Below are 16986 nucleotides of genomic sequence, written 5' to 3'. Positions count from 1 at the left end.
AGAGAGAGAGAGAGAGAGAGAGAGAAAATGAGTGGAGGGTGGGGAGAGGGAGAAGCAGCCTCCCCGCTGAGCAGGTCCTGGATCTCTGGGCCGCAGGATCAGGACCTGAGCGGAAGGCAGAGTCTTAACCGACTAAGCCACCCAGGAGCCCCTATGCAGAGTAATATTAAAATAGTTTCTGAACAAAATTCCATGGGCATAGTCTGATGCGGGAAGACATTTAAAGTTACATGGCGGGAAGAATCTTTATATTTTTTTCCAATTTCCCTTATAACTTAAAAGAAGTCCTAACTATTCTTCTGGATGTATTTGGTAACTTTTTAATGAATTTATCTACTTAAATATTTACTGTGACCAGTAATGATTTTCTCATAGTTCTCCGTGAATAACAAGCCCCAGACACTGGGCTACATGATGGTTTTAAATGCACAGTACTACTTGATACAGAAGACTATTTTCAGTCTTGAAGATCAATTTATTTCCGTGTGATTAATGCACTAAGGTATCCTTTCACATAGATTCATTGATTGTTATCTTTGAATGAAATGCTTACCCTAGGAGCTTTTTCACCTATCAGATTGGCAAAAATAAAAAAATTACTCACTATATTGAAGAGGGCAGAGGGAAACAAGCACTCTCATATGACTCATTGTAGTTCAAGTTGAGACAACTTTTATAAAGGGCCACTTGGCAGTATTTACCAAAATTGTGGAAGCACATAACCTTTGATCAAGTAGGTCCGCTTTTACAGGAAGGAATTTCTTCTATAGATATGCAAATGCCAGCTATACAGAGTCAGTTGCTTGAATGCTGAAGCAGATTATCAGAAATGACCTAAATATGTACTCATACCATGATCTATCATACAATTAAGACAGAACAAACAAATAAAAGACAGAACGAACAAATAAACAAAAAACAAAACAAAAAATAAACAATTGTATTGAGAGCAAACGCTTTTGAAGGCTTTTTAAGTGAAAAACCAAGATGCAGAGTTATGCATATAGTGACAGTATGTAAAAAGAATCAGGTTGAGTGGGTGGGGTGGAAACATTTCAGCTTGGATATACATACACCAATACCTGTGCAGGACTTTGGTGACTTACGGGGAAGTAGGGGTGGGACAGATACGCTGAGGGACAGAGTGGGAAGGTACTTTTCACTCTATGCCCTTTAATACTATATTACTATACCATTTATTTGAAGTATACATTAAAATATATTCTCAAGTGAAGACAATAGCAAATACCCTTGGGAGAACAGTATCCAGGCATCAGATGCTCTAGAATGGGTAAGGTATAAAAGTCAATGGGTATTTTGTCTCCATGATTTTCGTAGTTTCTGAATTTACAAGAAAGTTTCTGCTTTCAGCATTCTTAGTAATAAAATACATTGATAAAGTCAAGTTACATAACAGTTCCATCACTGTAAGGGTCCCTGGGTTGCCCTTTCTAATCACTCTGCTCTTCATATCTATTATTTTGCATTTCAAGAATGTTATCAAAATGGAATCATACAGTATGCAACATTTTGTAATTATCTGTAAATTCATCCAAGTTGTTGTGTATATCAGCAGTTTGTTTATTTTTATTTTTAAGTACACTCCATGGTATGGATTTACCAAAGTTTGTTTAACCATTCACCCATTGAATCAGATCTGGGTTGTTTCCAGTTTAGGGTGATTATGAATAAAGCTGCTATGGATACTCATTTACAGGTTTTATGGAACATAAATTCTCATTTTTCCAGGATAGATGCCCAGGAGTGCAATTGCTGGGTTAAATGGTAGTTGGATGTTTAGTTTCCCAGAGCGCTGTACCATTTTGCATTCTCACCAGCAATGTATGAATGATTCGGTTTCTCTGTATCCTTGCCAGAATTTTGTTGTCACTATATTTTAGTCATTTTGAGAGGTATGCGGTGACATCTCATTGTGGTTTTAATTAACATTTCCTTAATGGCTAATAATGTTGAACCATATTTCATGTGCTCATTTGCCATCCAGACATCATCTTCAGTGAAGTGTCCCTGTTTATTTTTTACCCATTTTAAAATTATTTTTAATTGTTGAGTTTTATGAATTTTTATAGATCCTAAATACCTGCCCTTCCCCAGATATGTGGTCTGCAAATACTTTTCTTCCAGTCTTATTCTTTTGTCCTCTTAATAGGTTCTTTCACAAAGCAAATGTTTTTAATTTTGAAGTTCAATTTACTAAATTTTGCTTTTGATGTCGTGTCTAAGAACTCTTTGCTTAGCTCTAGATTGCAAAGATTTTCTCCAATGATTTATTTTTGAAAGTTTTATAGTTTTATATTTTACCTTTAAGTCCATGATCCAGTTTGAGTTAAGTGTTGTATAAGGTATGAGAGTTATTATTTATCTTTGTCTAGAGATACCCAGTTATTCCAGAACCATTTGTTGAAAGGGCCGTCATTCTTTCTCCATTGAAATTACGTTTGCACCTTTGTCAAAAATCAGTTGGGTGTATTTTTGTGGGTCTATTTATGAGGATTCTCTTCTGTTTAATTGATCTGTGTGTCTATCCTTCTCTTAAGGTCACACAGTCTTCATTACTCTAGGTATAAAATAAGTCTTAAAATCAGGTAGAATTATTCCTCTCACTTGATTCTTCCTTCCTAAGTTGTTGTAGTTGTTTAGTTTTCTGCCTCTTTATATAAATTTTAGAATAATTTTATCTATAAATATTTTTCTGGGATTTTATAGGAATTGCATTAAACTTGTATATCAATTTAGGGAGAATTTACATATTTACTATGNGTATTTTAGTTTTCTGCCTCTTTATATAAATTTTAGAATAATTTTATCTATAAATTTTTTTCTGGGATTTTATAGGAATTGCATTAAACTTGTATATCAATTTAGGGAGAATTTACATATTTACTATGTTAGTCTTCCGAAACATGAACATTGTAGTTACGTCTGTTTATGCATTTAGATCTTTTTTATTGTCTTCATCAGCACTTTGGAGTGTTCAGCATAAAAGTACTGTCCATGTTTTGTAGATTTCTTGGGATTTTTCAACATAGACAACCAGAATGTCTGCAAATACGGAAAATTTTCTTTCTTTTTTCCCAATCTATATGCCTTATATTTCCTTTTCTTTCCTTATTGTACTAGCTAGAACTTTCAGTACTCTGCCCACTCTCTTAGAAGTATGAGAGGAGGCATTCTTGTTTCTGATCTTTAGGCAAAAGCATTCAGTCTTTCATTGGTAAGTATACCAACTGTATGTTTTTTGCGGATGATTTTTATCAAATTGAGGAAATTTCCTTATATTCCTAGTTGGGGTTTTTTTTGATAATTTTTAAATTACAAATGGATATTGAATTTTGTCAAATGCCTTTTCTGTATCAGTCAATATAGTCATATGATTTTTTTCTTTAGCCTGTTTTGGTATATTACATTATTGATTTTGAATGCTGAACCCACTTGTATACCTAGAATAAAGCCCATTTGGTCATGGTATATAATTCTTATTATATATTGCTGAGTTCTGTTTTCTAATACTGTGTTGAGGAATTTTGTGTCCATATTCATGAGGGATATAGATTTATAGTTTTTTGTATTGTTTTTCTTCTGGTACTGTCTTCAGAGTATCAGAGTAATACTAGCTTCATAAAATAAATGTGCAGTGTTCCATTATCTTCTACTGTCTAGAAGAGATTGTGCAGAGTTGGTGTTAATTCTTCTTTAAATGTTTAATAAGTTCCCTAGTGAAACCAACTAGAGATTTCTTTTGTGAGAATTTTAAATTATGTGCGTATACGTTCTTTAACAGATATAGAGATATTATATGATCTTTGATATTGGGTAAATTGTGGTAGTTTGTGTTTTTCGAGGAATTTGTCCATTTCATCTAAGTTGTTAATTTTTGTGTGTAGAGTTTATTCCCTTATGATCATTTTGATGTCTGTAAGTTTTGTTGTGATAATCCCTGTTGCATTTCTGATATACAGATGCCTTAAATATAAGACTGACCACATGGAACTTTACAAAAGAATCAAGGTTAATATTTCTCTTGTAGTTAAAAGAAAATCACTGCATGGATTTAAAAGCCTGAACCACACCCTTTTTACACAGGTCTAGCCCCTTGTGAACAGTTCCTTGGACAATATTTTAAATTTCAGTAGAGTTAAATATTTATACTTTCAGTTAAATTCAATGAATATTCAATTTGTCTCCCCAACAGGCAAATGCTTCAGTTATCTATTGCTACATAACAAATCCTCCCCGCCACCATTTTTTTTTTCCAGTAGGTTCAAAACAGTGGCTTATTGAGCCATCTGTTGCCTTTCTGGTATTGTAATAATTTAAAACAATAATGAATTATCATTTCTTATTATTCTGTGTGTTAGCTGGGCTCTGCTGGATACCATATCTGTTTCTGTTGGTATGTGTTAGCAGTTGGGCTGGGACTAGAATGTGGGTGCCTTTGTTCTTGTGCCTAGGGCTTAAGTCACTGAGGCTCACTCTCTCTCCATGTGAGATTTCTAGCAGGGCAGATGGACTTTTATATATATGGTCTGAATTCCAAAAGAGTGAAAGCAGAAACTGCCAGGCTTCTTCAGGCCTAGCCTCGGAACTTGCAGTGTCACTTCTTCCTCCTACTGGTCAAAGCAAGTTCTCCTACTCCCAGAATTCAAATTCAAGCTCAAGTACATCCCAGAATTAAGAGAAGAGGAAATAGATTCCACTTCCTGATGGGACGAGTAACAGACAGATACAGCATTGGGAGGAATGGTAAACCTTCTCTTTGCAAGCAGTCTACCATGGGAAATAATTAAGAAAGGTCATACTTGACATTTTGTGATGATAATGAATAAAACATGTCAATTGCCTCCAAATTCATTTTTCCTGACATGATAATATAAATATATAAATAAATGTAATATAATGTTATATGCCTGTTTTAGGAGCTAATAATAGCTCCTAAAATATGTCTACCTACTAATTCTTGGTATTTGTGAATGTTACCTTATTTGGAAAAAGAGTCTTAGCAGACATAATCCTCTGATGTATCCTGATATAGTCCAGATGGACCCTATATGCCATCACAGTGTCCTTATATGAAACAGTCAAAGGAGATCAGACACACACAGAGGAGGAGGAGGCAGTGTGAGTGCAGAGGTTGAGATGGGAGGGATGAGGCTATAAGTGAAGGGATGCTGGCAGCCTCCAGAACCTAGAAACTCAAGGAACAGACTGTCCCCTGGGTCCTCTTGAGGGAGGTACCTGCCCATACCTTGATTTTGGATCTCTGGTTTCCAGAGCCTTGAATGAATTTATTTATGCTATTTGAAGCCACTAAATTTGAAATAATTTGTTACAGAATTCTTAGGAAATGAATACAGTGTCTAAGTCTGAGGTGTTCTTAATATAGTAACACAATTTTAAGTATTTAAAGAATTTTTGTGGGGCGCCTGGGTGGCTCAGTCGCTAAGCGTCTGCCTTTGGCTCAGGGCGCGATCCTGGTGTTCTGGGATCGAGCCCCACATCAAGCTCCTCTGCTAGGACCCTGCTTCTTCCTCTCCCATTCCCCCTGCTTGTCTGTCTCTCACTGGCTGTCTCTCTCACTGGCTGTCTCTGTGTCAAATAAATAAATAATATCTTTAAAAAACAACAAAAAAAGAATTTTTGTCTATTTTTAAAATGTTTAAAAGGCTTATTGAAATGCTTCGTTAAGATTTGAAATCTCTCCTTGGTTCATAGGAGTCAACAGAAAATAAATTTCAATTAATGGAAGTTACTTTATAATTATAATTTTGAAATAATTGCAAAGTCACAGGAAGGTACAAAGAGAGGTTCTGTGCACCCTTCCCCTAGCCTCTCTGATTTTACAATCTTGTATAGATGTACAGTACAAAACCAGCATTGGTGTGATCCATAGAGTTTTCAGATTGTGCAGTCATTTTCTCTGCTTGTGTGTGTGTTTATATGTGTATAGTTCTTCGAAGTTTTATCTTATGTGTAGCTTCATGTAATCCTTAACCATAATGAAGATACTAAACTGAATCATCTCGCAGGATTCCCTTGTCCTTTATAGCACACCCACCTGCCCTTCCCTACCCTCACTCCTAGCAACCACTGTTCTATGGTTCATCTCTATCACTTTGTTATTTCACAGAAGTTATATAAATGGAATTATGCAATATGTATCCTTTTGAAATTGGCTTTTTTCCACATGCAGCATCATTTCCTTGAGGTTCATCCAAGTAACTGCATGTATCAATAATTCTTTCCTTTTTTATTGATGATATGGCATGATATGGATGTGTTACAACATGTTTTACCATTCACCCACGGAAAGACATTCAGTTTGGGGCTATTATAAGTAAAGTTGATATGAATATTTATGTACAAGTTACTGCTTGAAAATAAGTATTTCTCTGGGATAAATGTCTAAGAGTGCAAATTGGTGGTCGGTGTGGTAACTCTATTATTAGTGCTAAAAGGAACTACCAGCTATTTTTTTTTTTAGAATGGCTGTACTATTTTATATTTCTATCAGCAATATATGATTGATCTAGTTTCTTTGCATCCTCACCAACTTTTGGTGTCTTTACTTTTTTAAATTTGTTTTTAATTCTAGCCATCCTCATAGGTATGTTACAGTCCACATTTTTGGGCAAAATACATGGAAGTGTAAGTTGAAACTTTGTATTTGTCATTTGGAAAAAAAATGTTTCTCTCTTTTTGACTGGCTCTGATTTTTGTTATTTTTTCACTTAATGCAAACATTTTATGTAAAGGGGATATAATTTGCAAGAGAAATATTTAGGTTGAACTCCATATTGTTGAAAATTTTTGTATTATTTGTCAAGGTCATTATTTCGGTATGTTATAGAATCCCTTATCTTTTTCCTCTTGCAATTATTCCATAACTATAAACTTCTCAAGATGTGTCATTTTTTTCTTGGGTGTTGCAATATGGTTTAACATTTTGTTTTTATTCAGATAGCCTTTACTTTTTACCCTGTATGTTAGAATTAGAAAAATGTATTTCATTTGAATCCACAATAAAGTTCAGATTCACTGTTCATAATTGGTTGATATTTAAAGAAAAATTTTTTAAGTAAAATTTGTAATTGTCCAAGTCAGGGAGGTAATTTGCTGTTCTAGTTCTTTATTATAGAATATTTAAACTTCTGGTGAGTGCCAGTAATTAGCCAGTGCAGGCATGTCTCTAGGATGCAAGTGCCTGCCTGTTATTTTAGGTCTTTGCATATTTTCACTGGAAATGTTAATTAGAATTTAATACAGTTTCAAAAGAGGTTGTAACAATAGTTTAAGAGCTAAAAAGTCTTGAAAGATAAAGACTTGTATAATATTTTGAATTAATTACATAGTGAAAATATTAACACGACAAAGACAAAAGCAGAGAAAGCACCTATTGTCAATATCAGGAATAAAAAATGTGATATGAATACAAATCCTACAACTATTAAAAAAAAACTACAGAGTATTATGAATCACTTTCTACAAATTTCAAATTTAAATGAAATGGACAAATTCCTTGAAAAACACAACTTACCAAAACCTAATACAAGAAAAAGAAAATCTTGGTAGCTGTATATCAATGAAACAAATTGAATGTTTTTGATAAGTTGAATTTTTAATTAAACATATTCTCTGAAAGAAAATTCCAGGCCCAGATGGCTTTATTGGTCAGTGCTGCCAAATATTTAAGGAAGAGATGAAACTAATTTTACATATGTTTTCTCAGAAAATAAATGAGAGACTGTTTTAAAATTCTATGTATGAGTCCAGCAAAACCAGAAGTGAAGAGAAGTGAAATATAAGAAAAAATTCTATATCCATCTTCCCATGAATATAGTTGAAAAAACCCTTACCAAAATATTAGCAAATTGATTCCAGTGATATATTAAAAAGGTAATACATCTTGACCAGTGACGTTTATCTCATAATGAAAGACTAGTCTAAAATACAAAACCAATTGATATTATATTATATATTAGTAGACTAAGAAGTTACATGATTATCTTAATAAAGGTAGGAAATTATGTGTCAAAATTCAACAGTTGATCACGATTAAAAAAAAAAAAGACCCTAACTGAACTAGAAATAAAAAGAAACTTCCCTAAACTGACAAAAGGCATCTATGAAAAAAATCCATAGCTAACATTGTCCTTAGTAAAATATTGAATACTTTCCCATTAGCATTGGGCCATAGATGAAGATGTCTGTTCTTAACACTTCTGTTCAAAATTTTAGTGGATGTCCAAGCCAGTATGGTAAGTCAAGAAAAAGAAATTAAAGGTAAACAATTAGAGAAAGCTTAAACTATCTTTATTTACCTTTGACATACTGTGTGTATAAAAATCTTAAGGGACCCTAAAACAACATGAGCTTCAACTAGTATTGTTGCAGGATAGGAAGCTTGTATTAAAAATCAACTTTTTTCCAGAGACAATTTAAAGAAGATACCAAGTTCATAGAATGGAAACCTCAAAGTTTTAAGATGTCAGTGCTTCCCAAATAGTGTTATAGAATCAATATAATCCCAGTCAGAATTCTAGCAGGCCTGGGTTTTTGGGGGTAGAAATTAAACTAGGGGCGCTTGGGTGGCTCAGTTGGTTAAGTGTCTGCTTTCAGCTTAAGTCGTGATCCCAGGGTCCTGGGATCAAGCCCATTCACTGGGGAGTCTGCTTCTCCCTCTGCCCCTCCTCCTGCTCATGCTTTCTCTCTCTCTCTTTTTCTTTTTCTCTCTCAAATAAGTAAATAAAATTTAAAATATTAAAAATTAAAAAGAGAAATTAACAAACTGACTTCAAAATTTATGTGGAAAGGCAAGGAAAAAATCTCAAAAAAGAAAAAAAACATTAAAAATGGTTAGGGTTGAGAAGCACTGAGTTAGAAATTTCTTATGTTGATTTAAAAATGTTTTGAATCTAGGGGCACCTGGGTGGCACAGCGGTTAAGCGTCTGCCTTCGGCTCAGGGCGTGATCCCGGTGTTGTGGGATCGGGCCCCACATCAGGCTCCTCCGCTATGAGCCTGCTTCTTCCTCTCCCACTCCCCCTGCTTGTGTTCCCTCTCTCTCTGGCTGTCTCTATCTCTGTCAAATAAATAAATAAAATCTTTAAAAAAAAATGTTTTGAATCTAGTTTTAAGTGCTTTAAAATAGATTTTTTTCCTGAAAACTTGCATATGTAGATAATTAAAGCAGTACAAAAATGGGAAAATGAGAAAAATGTTTAATATAAGTCCAAATTAAGTAATGTAATGTACCCAACATTTTTTATATATGTTAAGTCCTTACACAGTAGATAAGTGGAAAGACACCAATTGTTTTAAATTTATAATAGCTGTATTATTTAGGGTTCTTTGTTTGCAAGCTGTAGAAACTGGTCCTGGCTAAGAGGCAAAAATAAAATAAAATGAAGAAATATTGGCAAGGATTGGGGACTCAAAGGAACAATGGGGTGCTTGGCAATGAGATGGAAAAGGGCAAGAATGAAAATAGTTCTTAAAACTAGGAACCAGAATCCATGACTACAGTAGTAGTTACAGCTGGGCACAATGCCTTTGGAATTGAGTGAGATGCCAGCCTTTTGATCTCTTTGTTCCTGTCCTCAAGATTCAGAATCCAGGGAGGGGAATTCTAACTGGACAATTGTAGAAGATTATTTTCAAAGGTGGTGGCAATTTTTTAATCTTCTCTCTACTCATACCTTTTGCAATTTGACTTTGTTGCTCCTTCCCTCAAAAGGTGGAGTTTATCCTTTCAAATCAGTCTGGACTTAGCTGCGTGACTTGCTTTGGCCAGTAAAACATTAGCAAATGCTACACAGAGGCTTTACTAGCACTTGCATGTTGGGCTTACTTCTTTTGGCTTAGAGTTGGAACTCTGAGCTTATGTCAACAAGTTGAAGCTAGCATTTTGGAGAGACTGCCTATGGGAGAATCAAAGTGCTCTGGCTGATAGTGTGCCTCCTGCCAGAACATGAGCAAGACCATCTTAGCCCATCCTTACCCACTTCAGTTGATAGATGACTGTAGTGGGGAAGTGACCCGAGTCAAGACCAGCAAAACATCTGAACGTCTAAGCCTAGTTCAAATTGCAAACCCACAGAATCATAAGCAAATAAAACATTCGTTTGTTAAGCCACTGAGTTTTAAGGTAACTTGTTATGCAGCAATAGAAAACTGGTATTAGAAAAAAAAGTGATGTTAAGGGCGCCTGGGTGGCTCAGTCAGTCAAGTGTCTGCCTTCAGCTCAGGTCATGATCTCAGGGTCCTGGGATCGAGCCCTGCATTGGGCTCCCTGCTCAGCAGGAAGTCAGCCTCTCCCTCTCCATCTGCCTCTCCACCTGCTCATGCTCTCTCTCAAATAAATAAATTAAATCTTTTTAAAAAGTGCTGTTAAAGCAATTTAAACATATAGCATTGGCTCTAGACCTACATTATCCTTAATAATTTGCAATAAACCAGTTGTAACAGAATACAACTATAAGAGGGATAATAATCATAATAACAAAAGAAGACATATATTGAGTTCTGTCAATGCTGGTATTTATCCAAGGACTTTATTATTAGGTAACAAAGTAACTTAGCCAAGGTCATAAAACCATAAGTGATAGAGCTAGGATTTGAACTCAGTCTGTTTCTAGAAACTAGATATGTGTTTGGCATCAATACATGTCTCTTCCCAGCAAGAAATACTAATTTCTACAAGATCTCATTAAAAGTAAATAAGAAAGATTATATGAAAACGTGAAGAGGTTGGGGTCATTATCCTTTTTTCCACTATGAGTTTTATATTTAGACACTATCCTAAATTGCTCCTGGATATGAAAGATGAGGACATTCTCATACTTTTATTTCTATCTTCGTCCATTTCAGTTCCTGATTTTGTTAGTTATTTCACTTTTTGAATTTTAATTTATATTTTCCCCTTTAACATAATTCATATAGATTTTAAAGCTTATTCCCTGTTTAAATTAATGTTCCTTCTATCCTCCTATCCTTTAACATGACTTCTCTGTTACTGAAGTCTTTATTTTGTTTTCTCTTTTGGTTGGCCAAATTTCATGATCATGTAACCTGTTCCTCTCCCTCCCCAGTAGGGATCATCAGATCTCTTACAGACGAGAATATTTGCCTGTGGCCTTTATAATTGGAATACAAAATAATTAAGAATAAAAATTGTAGAGTGAGTATTTTTTCTTGTAGTTTTTTTAGAGGCTATTAAACATCCTGAGAAGTCCTTTTCTTTCCCCTTTCTACTTCTGCTTGAAATCCCTAGGAATCTGTATCCCAGTATTTTTCAGTATGGACCCCTCTGTATTACTATTATTTGAAAATATGAATCTAGGCAAAACTTCTATTAATTTCTCTTTCAGAATTTTGTTTTATATTAATTCTATTTTCTTGCCTTCCTTTCAGAGGCTGCATAAAGCCAAAAGTAAAGATATAAATTTAGCTTCTGAATGGATTTGTAAAAAACAATTTTAAGGTTGTTGGATCACCTCTCTCTTACTTCTGTTTCCATTAGCTTTTTCTCTGAATTTCTTTAAGATATTTGATTCTTTTCATTCATTTTTTTTTAAAGATTTTATTTATTTGACAGAGAGAGACACAGCCAGTGAGAGAGGGAACACAAGCAAGGGGAGTGGGAGAGGAAGAAGCAGGCTCATAGCAGAGGAGCCTGATGTGGGGCTCGATCCCAGCACCCTGGGATCATGCCCTGGGCTGAAGGCAGACGCTTAACAACTGAGCCATACAGGCTTTTTGAGAATTTTCCTGAAGCCTGTTCTCCGTGTCCATGTCCATGGATGTGCTTGTAGAGCTTCTATTTGTTTCTAATGTGCCTTTTATTCCTGTACTGAATTTTCCCCTTTCTTATCTGTATTCGTCCACTTAACTTTTTTCTTCCCATTCATTTTTTATATCTTTTCTTTTGAGTTTTTTTTTTTAAAGGGACTTCTTTATCTTTATGTTATTTATTCCTGAGTTTTCTTAAATAAGTAATCTACTTGAAACTCTAGAGCTATTTTCTACATTTGTCTTCTGCTTATGTTTCTTCCCCTCTCAACTACTACCACTCCATCTCCCTGGTTCTATATAAAACCCTATCATTCTTAGTAATTTTCTTTAAATGGGTAGAGTTCTGTCTTGTCATTTGATAAAGAAATTAGTGAAATCCGTGAAAATGGAGCCTAGATCAGGTGGTCTGAGGAACTCCACATCTTCAGTTCAGATTTATTCTCTGGAACAGTGGTTGTCAACAGTGGGTTTTTTTTTTTTTTTCTATTCAATCAGTAAATATTTTAGGCTTTGCAGTCTGTACAAAGTGGCTCTGCTATTGCACCACAAAATTAGCTATAGAAAATATGTAAATGTGTGGGCATGGCTATGTTCCCATAGAATTTTATTCATAAAATCACACAATGGGTTGTATTTAACCCATAGGCAATATTTTGTTGACCCTTGATCTTGAATATCTGTTGCTTGGGGTAGACAGGAGGCCTTTACAGGTAATGATGTAGACAGCTAACACAACTCCTAGGTACAGATGAAGTGCAAGAGATGATAGCTTGTTTCTGTCGCAGGAGTGGTTGCTGCTAACTTGGCTGTGCAGTTACCTAAAACTGACAACCCTACTGCGTGTGACCTGTAGAGTACTGATACTCTTTGACCTTCCACCTCACTTGCTTCCTGGACATTCTTGCTTCATTTCTTGTTTTCCCAGACGTAGCAATGATCAATATACTTTTGGCAATAGTCAACCTCACTTTTTATTCTCTTTTTAATCTATGTTTATAGTCTACTTTTATGAATTAAGTTCTTCAAGTAAGCTTTTGGCATCATGAAAAATGTCATCTTTCAGAAAAGTTGGGTCTTGAAGATGTGATATTAATTTGGTTTCCAAATTGTTGTCTTATATACTATGTTTTTACAAATCCATTCAGAAACTCAGTTTATATCTTTACTTTTGGCTTTATGCAGCCTCTGAAAGTAGGTCTCTGACTCAATAAGTTTACAGCCTTAGGATAAAAAAACAACAACAATCCCCCCCCCCAAATAACCAAATGTGTAATAGTGCACAGTTCTTGTAGATATCATACAATATTATTCTGTCCTACTCTTTGGGGTTCATTCATATTACAGACAAGTTTAAACCTTAAGAATGTGAGATGAGTGAGATAAAGTCATTTTCCAGGCAGAGCTTATGGCCTAGTGAAGAAGGGAGCTCTAAATAAATGAACAACATATTTAGCATCCTTTTTTTAATATGTTTAATTTTATAAAAGTTGCCTAGGATTTTTGTATTATATAATCTGTATATATAGATATGTTTTATATATGAGATATATTTCAGGCATTTATATCATTATATTTAAATTTTGTTTACTTTTGACATTGATTTTTTTTCCATGGAAAATATGAACTTTGGGTACTTTGATAAAAACTTATTTTTTTTCAGGATTTATTTATTTGAGAGAGAAAATGAGTGCGGGGGGAGGGGCAGAGGGAGTCTTAAGCAGACTCTGTGCCTAGAGCACAGAGCCCCATGTGGGGCTCAGTCTCGTGACCCTGAGATCATGACCCGAGCCAAAACCAAGAGTTGGACACTTAACTGACTGCATTATCCAGATACCCCAGTCTGACAGAAACTTTTATTTTTTTTTTATTTTTATTTTTTTAAAGATTTTATTTATTTATTTGACAGAGATAGAGACAGCCAGCGAGAGAGGGAACACAAGCAGGGGGAGTGGGAGAGGAAAAAGCGGGCTCATAGCGGAGGAGCCTGATGTGGGGCTCGATCCCACAAGGACAGGATCACGCCCTGAGCTGAAGGCAGACGCCTAACCGCTGTGCCACTCAGGCGCCCCTGACAGAAACTTTTAAATGTAAACTTTGCCAAAGGGTATCGTATGTACATTTGTGTGATTGTTAATTAAATATGTAAGAAACCATTCAGCAGTGTCCAAAGTTGTTGTTTTTCATTTTGACTTGTTTGTGTACTTTTTTCAGCAAAGACTAGATATTTATAGAAGAGATACTACAATTTCTGAGATAATTTGGGGGAGGCTCATGAGTAACCCTCTTTTAATTTTTTTCTTTCTGAAATCGTGGGTATTTTTACTATAATAGTATTTCTAAACTTTGATACATTCCTTACCTTTCTATTTAGCTTATTGAGGAAACTAAGGTTAAGAATGATACAAGTACTAGAAGTTATACAACTAATAAATAAAAGAACTAGGACACAACTCCAAGTTTGTCAGGTTAAAACCAATGTTCTTATCTATGTATCAGTTAAATTACTGTGTCAGCAACTTACCTTTAGATAATTCAAGTGTAGATCTTTACATAATTCATGTCTCACAAATCACAGTTTCCTATATGTCAGGTTGTTTTCTTACAGTAAAAACTGTTTGGAAAATTCACTTATTTCAGTTTTTCAATGGTTGTATTTATTCATTTACTCAACTAGTATTTACTGAGTTCTCAGGGAAAAGAAAACAAATTAAACAGACATAATCCCTAACCTCTTGAAACTATTTCCACACCAAAAACTTGGTGATCTCTTTACAGTAGTCACTATGAGAAGTTGTTCAATTATTCTAGAGATGTGTCTGTTATTTAAATATCTTGCAATGCTAGTTTTTCAGAATTTCCTTCACAGCCTCTTAATCTTCACCAAATCCAAAATGAGGTTTTGCTATCAGGGTATATATTTTAATTTGGAAACAACTAAACACCTCCAAACCTAAAGGGAACAAATAAGTTACATAGTCAAATTAATGAATTCCTTTTTTCTTTTTCATTGAGTTACCCAGCACCCTGTCTTGTTCATTAAGATTATGAATTAAAGTATGATGGGCTATTTCTCTGACTTTGAATGTAAATCTAACACAGTTCTATCAAAGAATTCCACTTTTTTCTAGCAATAAATGACAGAATTCTTCGGATATTATTTCTAAAGCTCCCAACCCAGCTTTGAAGAGAAACATTTATATGTTCAATCACTTTTTAAAATAGACTGTGTCATTGGTTTATATGTTCAATCACTTTTTAAAATAGACTGTGTCATTGGTTTGCAGAAGGAACATTGTTATGAAGTGTACCCTGTACACTTACTTGGTCTGTATTTGAACAGATAAAGGATATGAGATATAACATAGAAAGAAATAAAGGGAAAAATGCCAAAGTGGTGGCAGTGTGTTTTCATGTGAGAGAATGTTTGCACAAATACGGGCGCCTGGGTGGCTCGCAGTCGTTAAGCATCTGCCTTAGGCTCAGGTCATGATCCCAGAGTCCTGGGATCCTGAGATCAAGGGATCGAGCCCTGCATTGGCCTCCCTGCTCTCCCGGAACCCTGCTTCTCCCACTCCCACTCCCCCTGCTTGTGTTCCCTCTCTCGCTGTCTCTCTCTGTCAAATAAATAAAATCTTAAAAAAAAAAGAATGTTTACACAAATAATAATTGTTACCACCTCCTGCATCTTTTCTATGCTGTTCCTTATGTTTTGTGGCCTCATTCCATCCCTGCGCCCAACCGTAATGCCACTTTTATCCAACATTCCTGATCTCTCCTATTGTAATGATATTGGGTCATATAAATTAGTGTAATTATTTGGGGGGTGTCTTTCTCTCTATTAGATATAAGCTCCTTTAAAGCAGATATCATACGATTCATTACTGGTAAATCTTTGAATTTTATCCATATTACAATTAATATCAAGTGAGTGAATGATGAGTATGTGAACAGAAGAGATTCTGTGTAAGACAAATTTACAGGATGGCATGCAATTGTATATGTAAATCTATAAGGAATAAAATATGGGATGTATTTTAGTCAGATCAAAAGGAAGAATTAAGAAAAAGAATCAGAAAATTTTAATTACTAACAAATAGCATATAGTATGCATTGGCGTATACCTGAGATCAAATTAGATTTATGCAAGAAGGAAGACATTAGTTAAAGTGTGTCTGAAGCGTATGTGTAGTTTACACTTTTTACACTTCTGGGCATATTAAGCTCTGAAGGGCCAAGAACAATCAGATGTCTTACACTCTGTAGAAGGAGTTTTTATCATAAAAATTAGTAAGAGTTTTCAGTATCTTAAGTATTTTTCCTCATTAAATATTATTGTTTTTCAACTTAAAATTTTGCAGGTACCCATAGGATATTGGACATACAGATCCAGGATTCATGAAGACTCTGTCACCTTGAAGCAAGGATTTATTTGATACCCTCCTCCATCCTTTATTCATATCAATTAACATATTTCAAAAAAGAATTAACACATTTACTATAAGGGAATTTTAAAAAATAGTACTACCCACGCTTTCCAATGCCGAAAAATAGCAAGGTGGTAAAAAGAGAATTAGACGATGAAGTTATTGAGTCTGTCAAAGACCTTCTTTCCAATGAAGACTCAGTTGATGATGCTTTTAAGAAGAGTGAACTGATCGTTGATGTTCAGGAAGAGAAAGATATAGATGTTGAAGGAGAATCCGAAGTCGAAGATGAACGACCAGCTTGGAACAGTAAGCTACAATACATCTTGGCCCAAGTTGGATTTTCTGTAGGTTTAGGAAATGTGTGGCGATTCCCATACCTATGTCAGAAGAATGGAGGCGGTAAGTTTTGGGTTTTGTTTCTGTTTTTTGTTTCTGTTGTTAAGTGATACATTGCTGAGTAAATCGCAATTGACTGTCTCAAACAGCTCATGATGTTGCTGCAGCCTCATTATTTCAGAAACTGTGAATTCCGTTGGAGAGCCAGGGAGACTCCTTTGTTGGACGTGAGCTCAACTCTGTTTTCAGATTAGGTTTCCATAGGAGCAGATGGCTTGTTATGAATACTCAAAGATTTCTTAAGGGTAATAGATTCTCAGATTCTTTCTGTGGATGCTATTAAACATTGCTAAATTACTGACCTTTCCAACAAATGTTAGAGGCATCCGTTGTGCCTGTCAGTTATTCTATTT

General features: G+C 34.9%; 2 protein-coding genes across 2 annotated transcripts in view; both read left to right on the top strand.

Annotated features, from left to right (window-relative positions):
* Positions 1 to 16334, top strand: part of LOC117796414 (vegetative cell wall protein gp1-like) — a 20558-nt gene extending 4224 nt beyond the window's left edge. The window contains exon 2 of the mRNA XM_034644217.1: positions 16169 to 16334. Coding sequence (XP_034500108.1) covers positions 16169 to 16243 — 75 coding nt within the window. The 3' untranslated portion in view covers positions 16244 to 16334. The remainder of the gene's footprint in view (positions 1 to 16168) is intronic.
* Positions 16314 to 16986, top strand: part of SLC6A15 (solute carrier family 6 member 15) — a 32241-nt gene continuing 31568 nt past the window's right edge. Inside the window, exon 1 of the mRNA XM_034644218.1 lies at positions 16314 to 16636. Coding sequence (XP_034500109.1) covers positions 16348 to 16636 — 289 coding nt within the window. The 5' untranslated portion in view covers positions 16314 to 16347. The remainder of the gene's footprint in view (positions 16637 to 16986) is intronic.

The sequence above is a fragment of the Ailuropoda melanoleuca genome, chromosome 15 (genome assembly GCF_002007445.2).
Source record: "Ailuropoda melanoleuca isolate Jingjing chromosome 15, ASM200744v2, whole genome shotgun sequence".
Lineage (NCBI taxonomy): Eukaryota > Metazoa > Chordata > Mammalia > Carnivora > Ursidae > Ailuropoda > Ailuropoda melanoleuca.
Note: the sequence above shows the minus strand (reverse complement) of the source record. Positions and strands in the feature narration are given on the sequence as shown.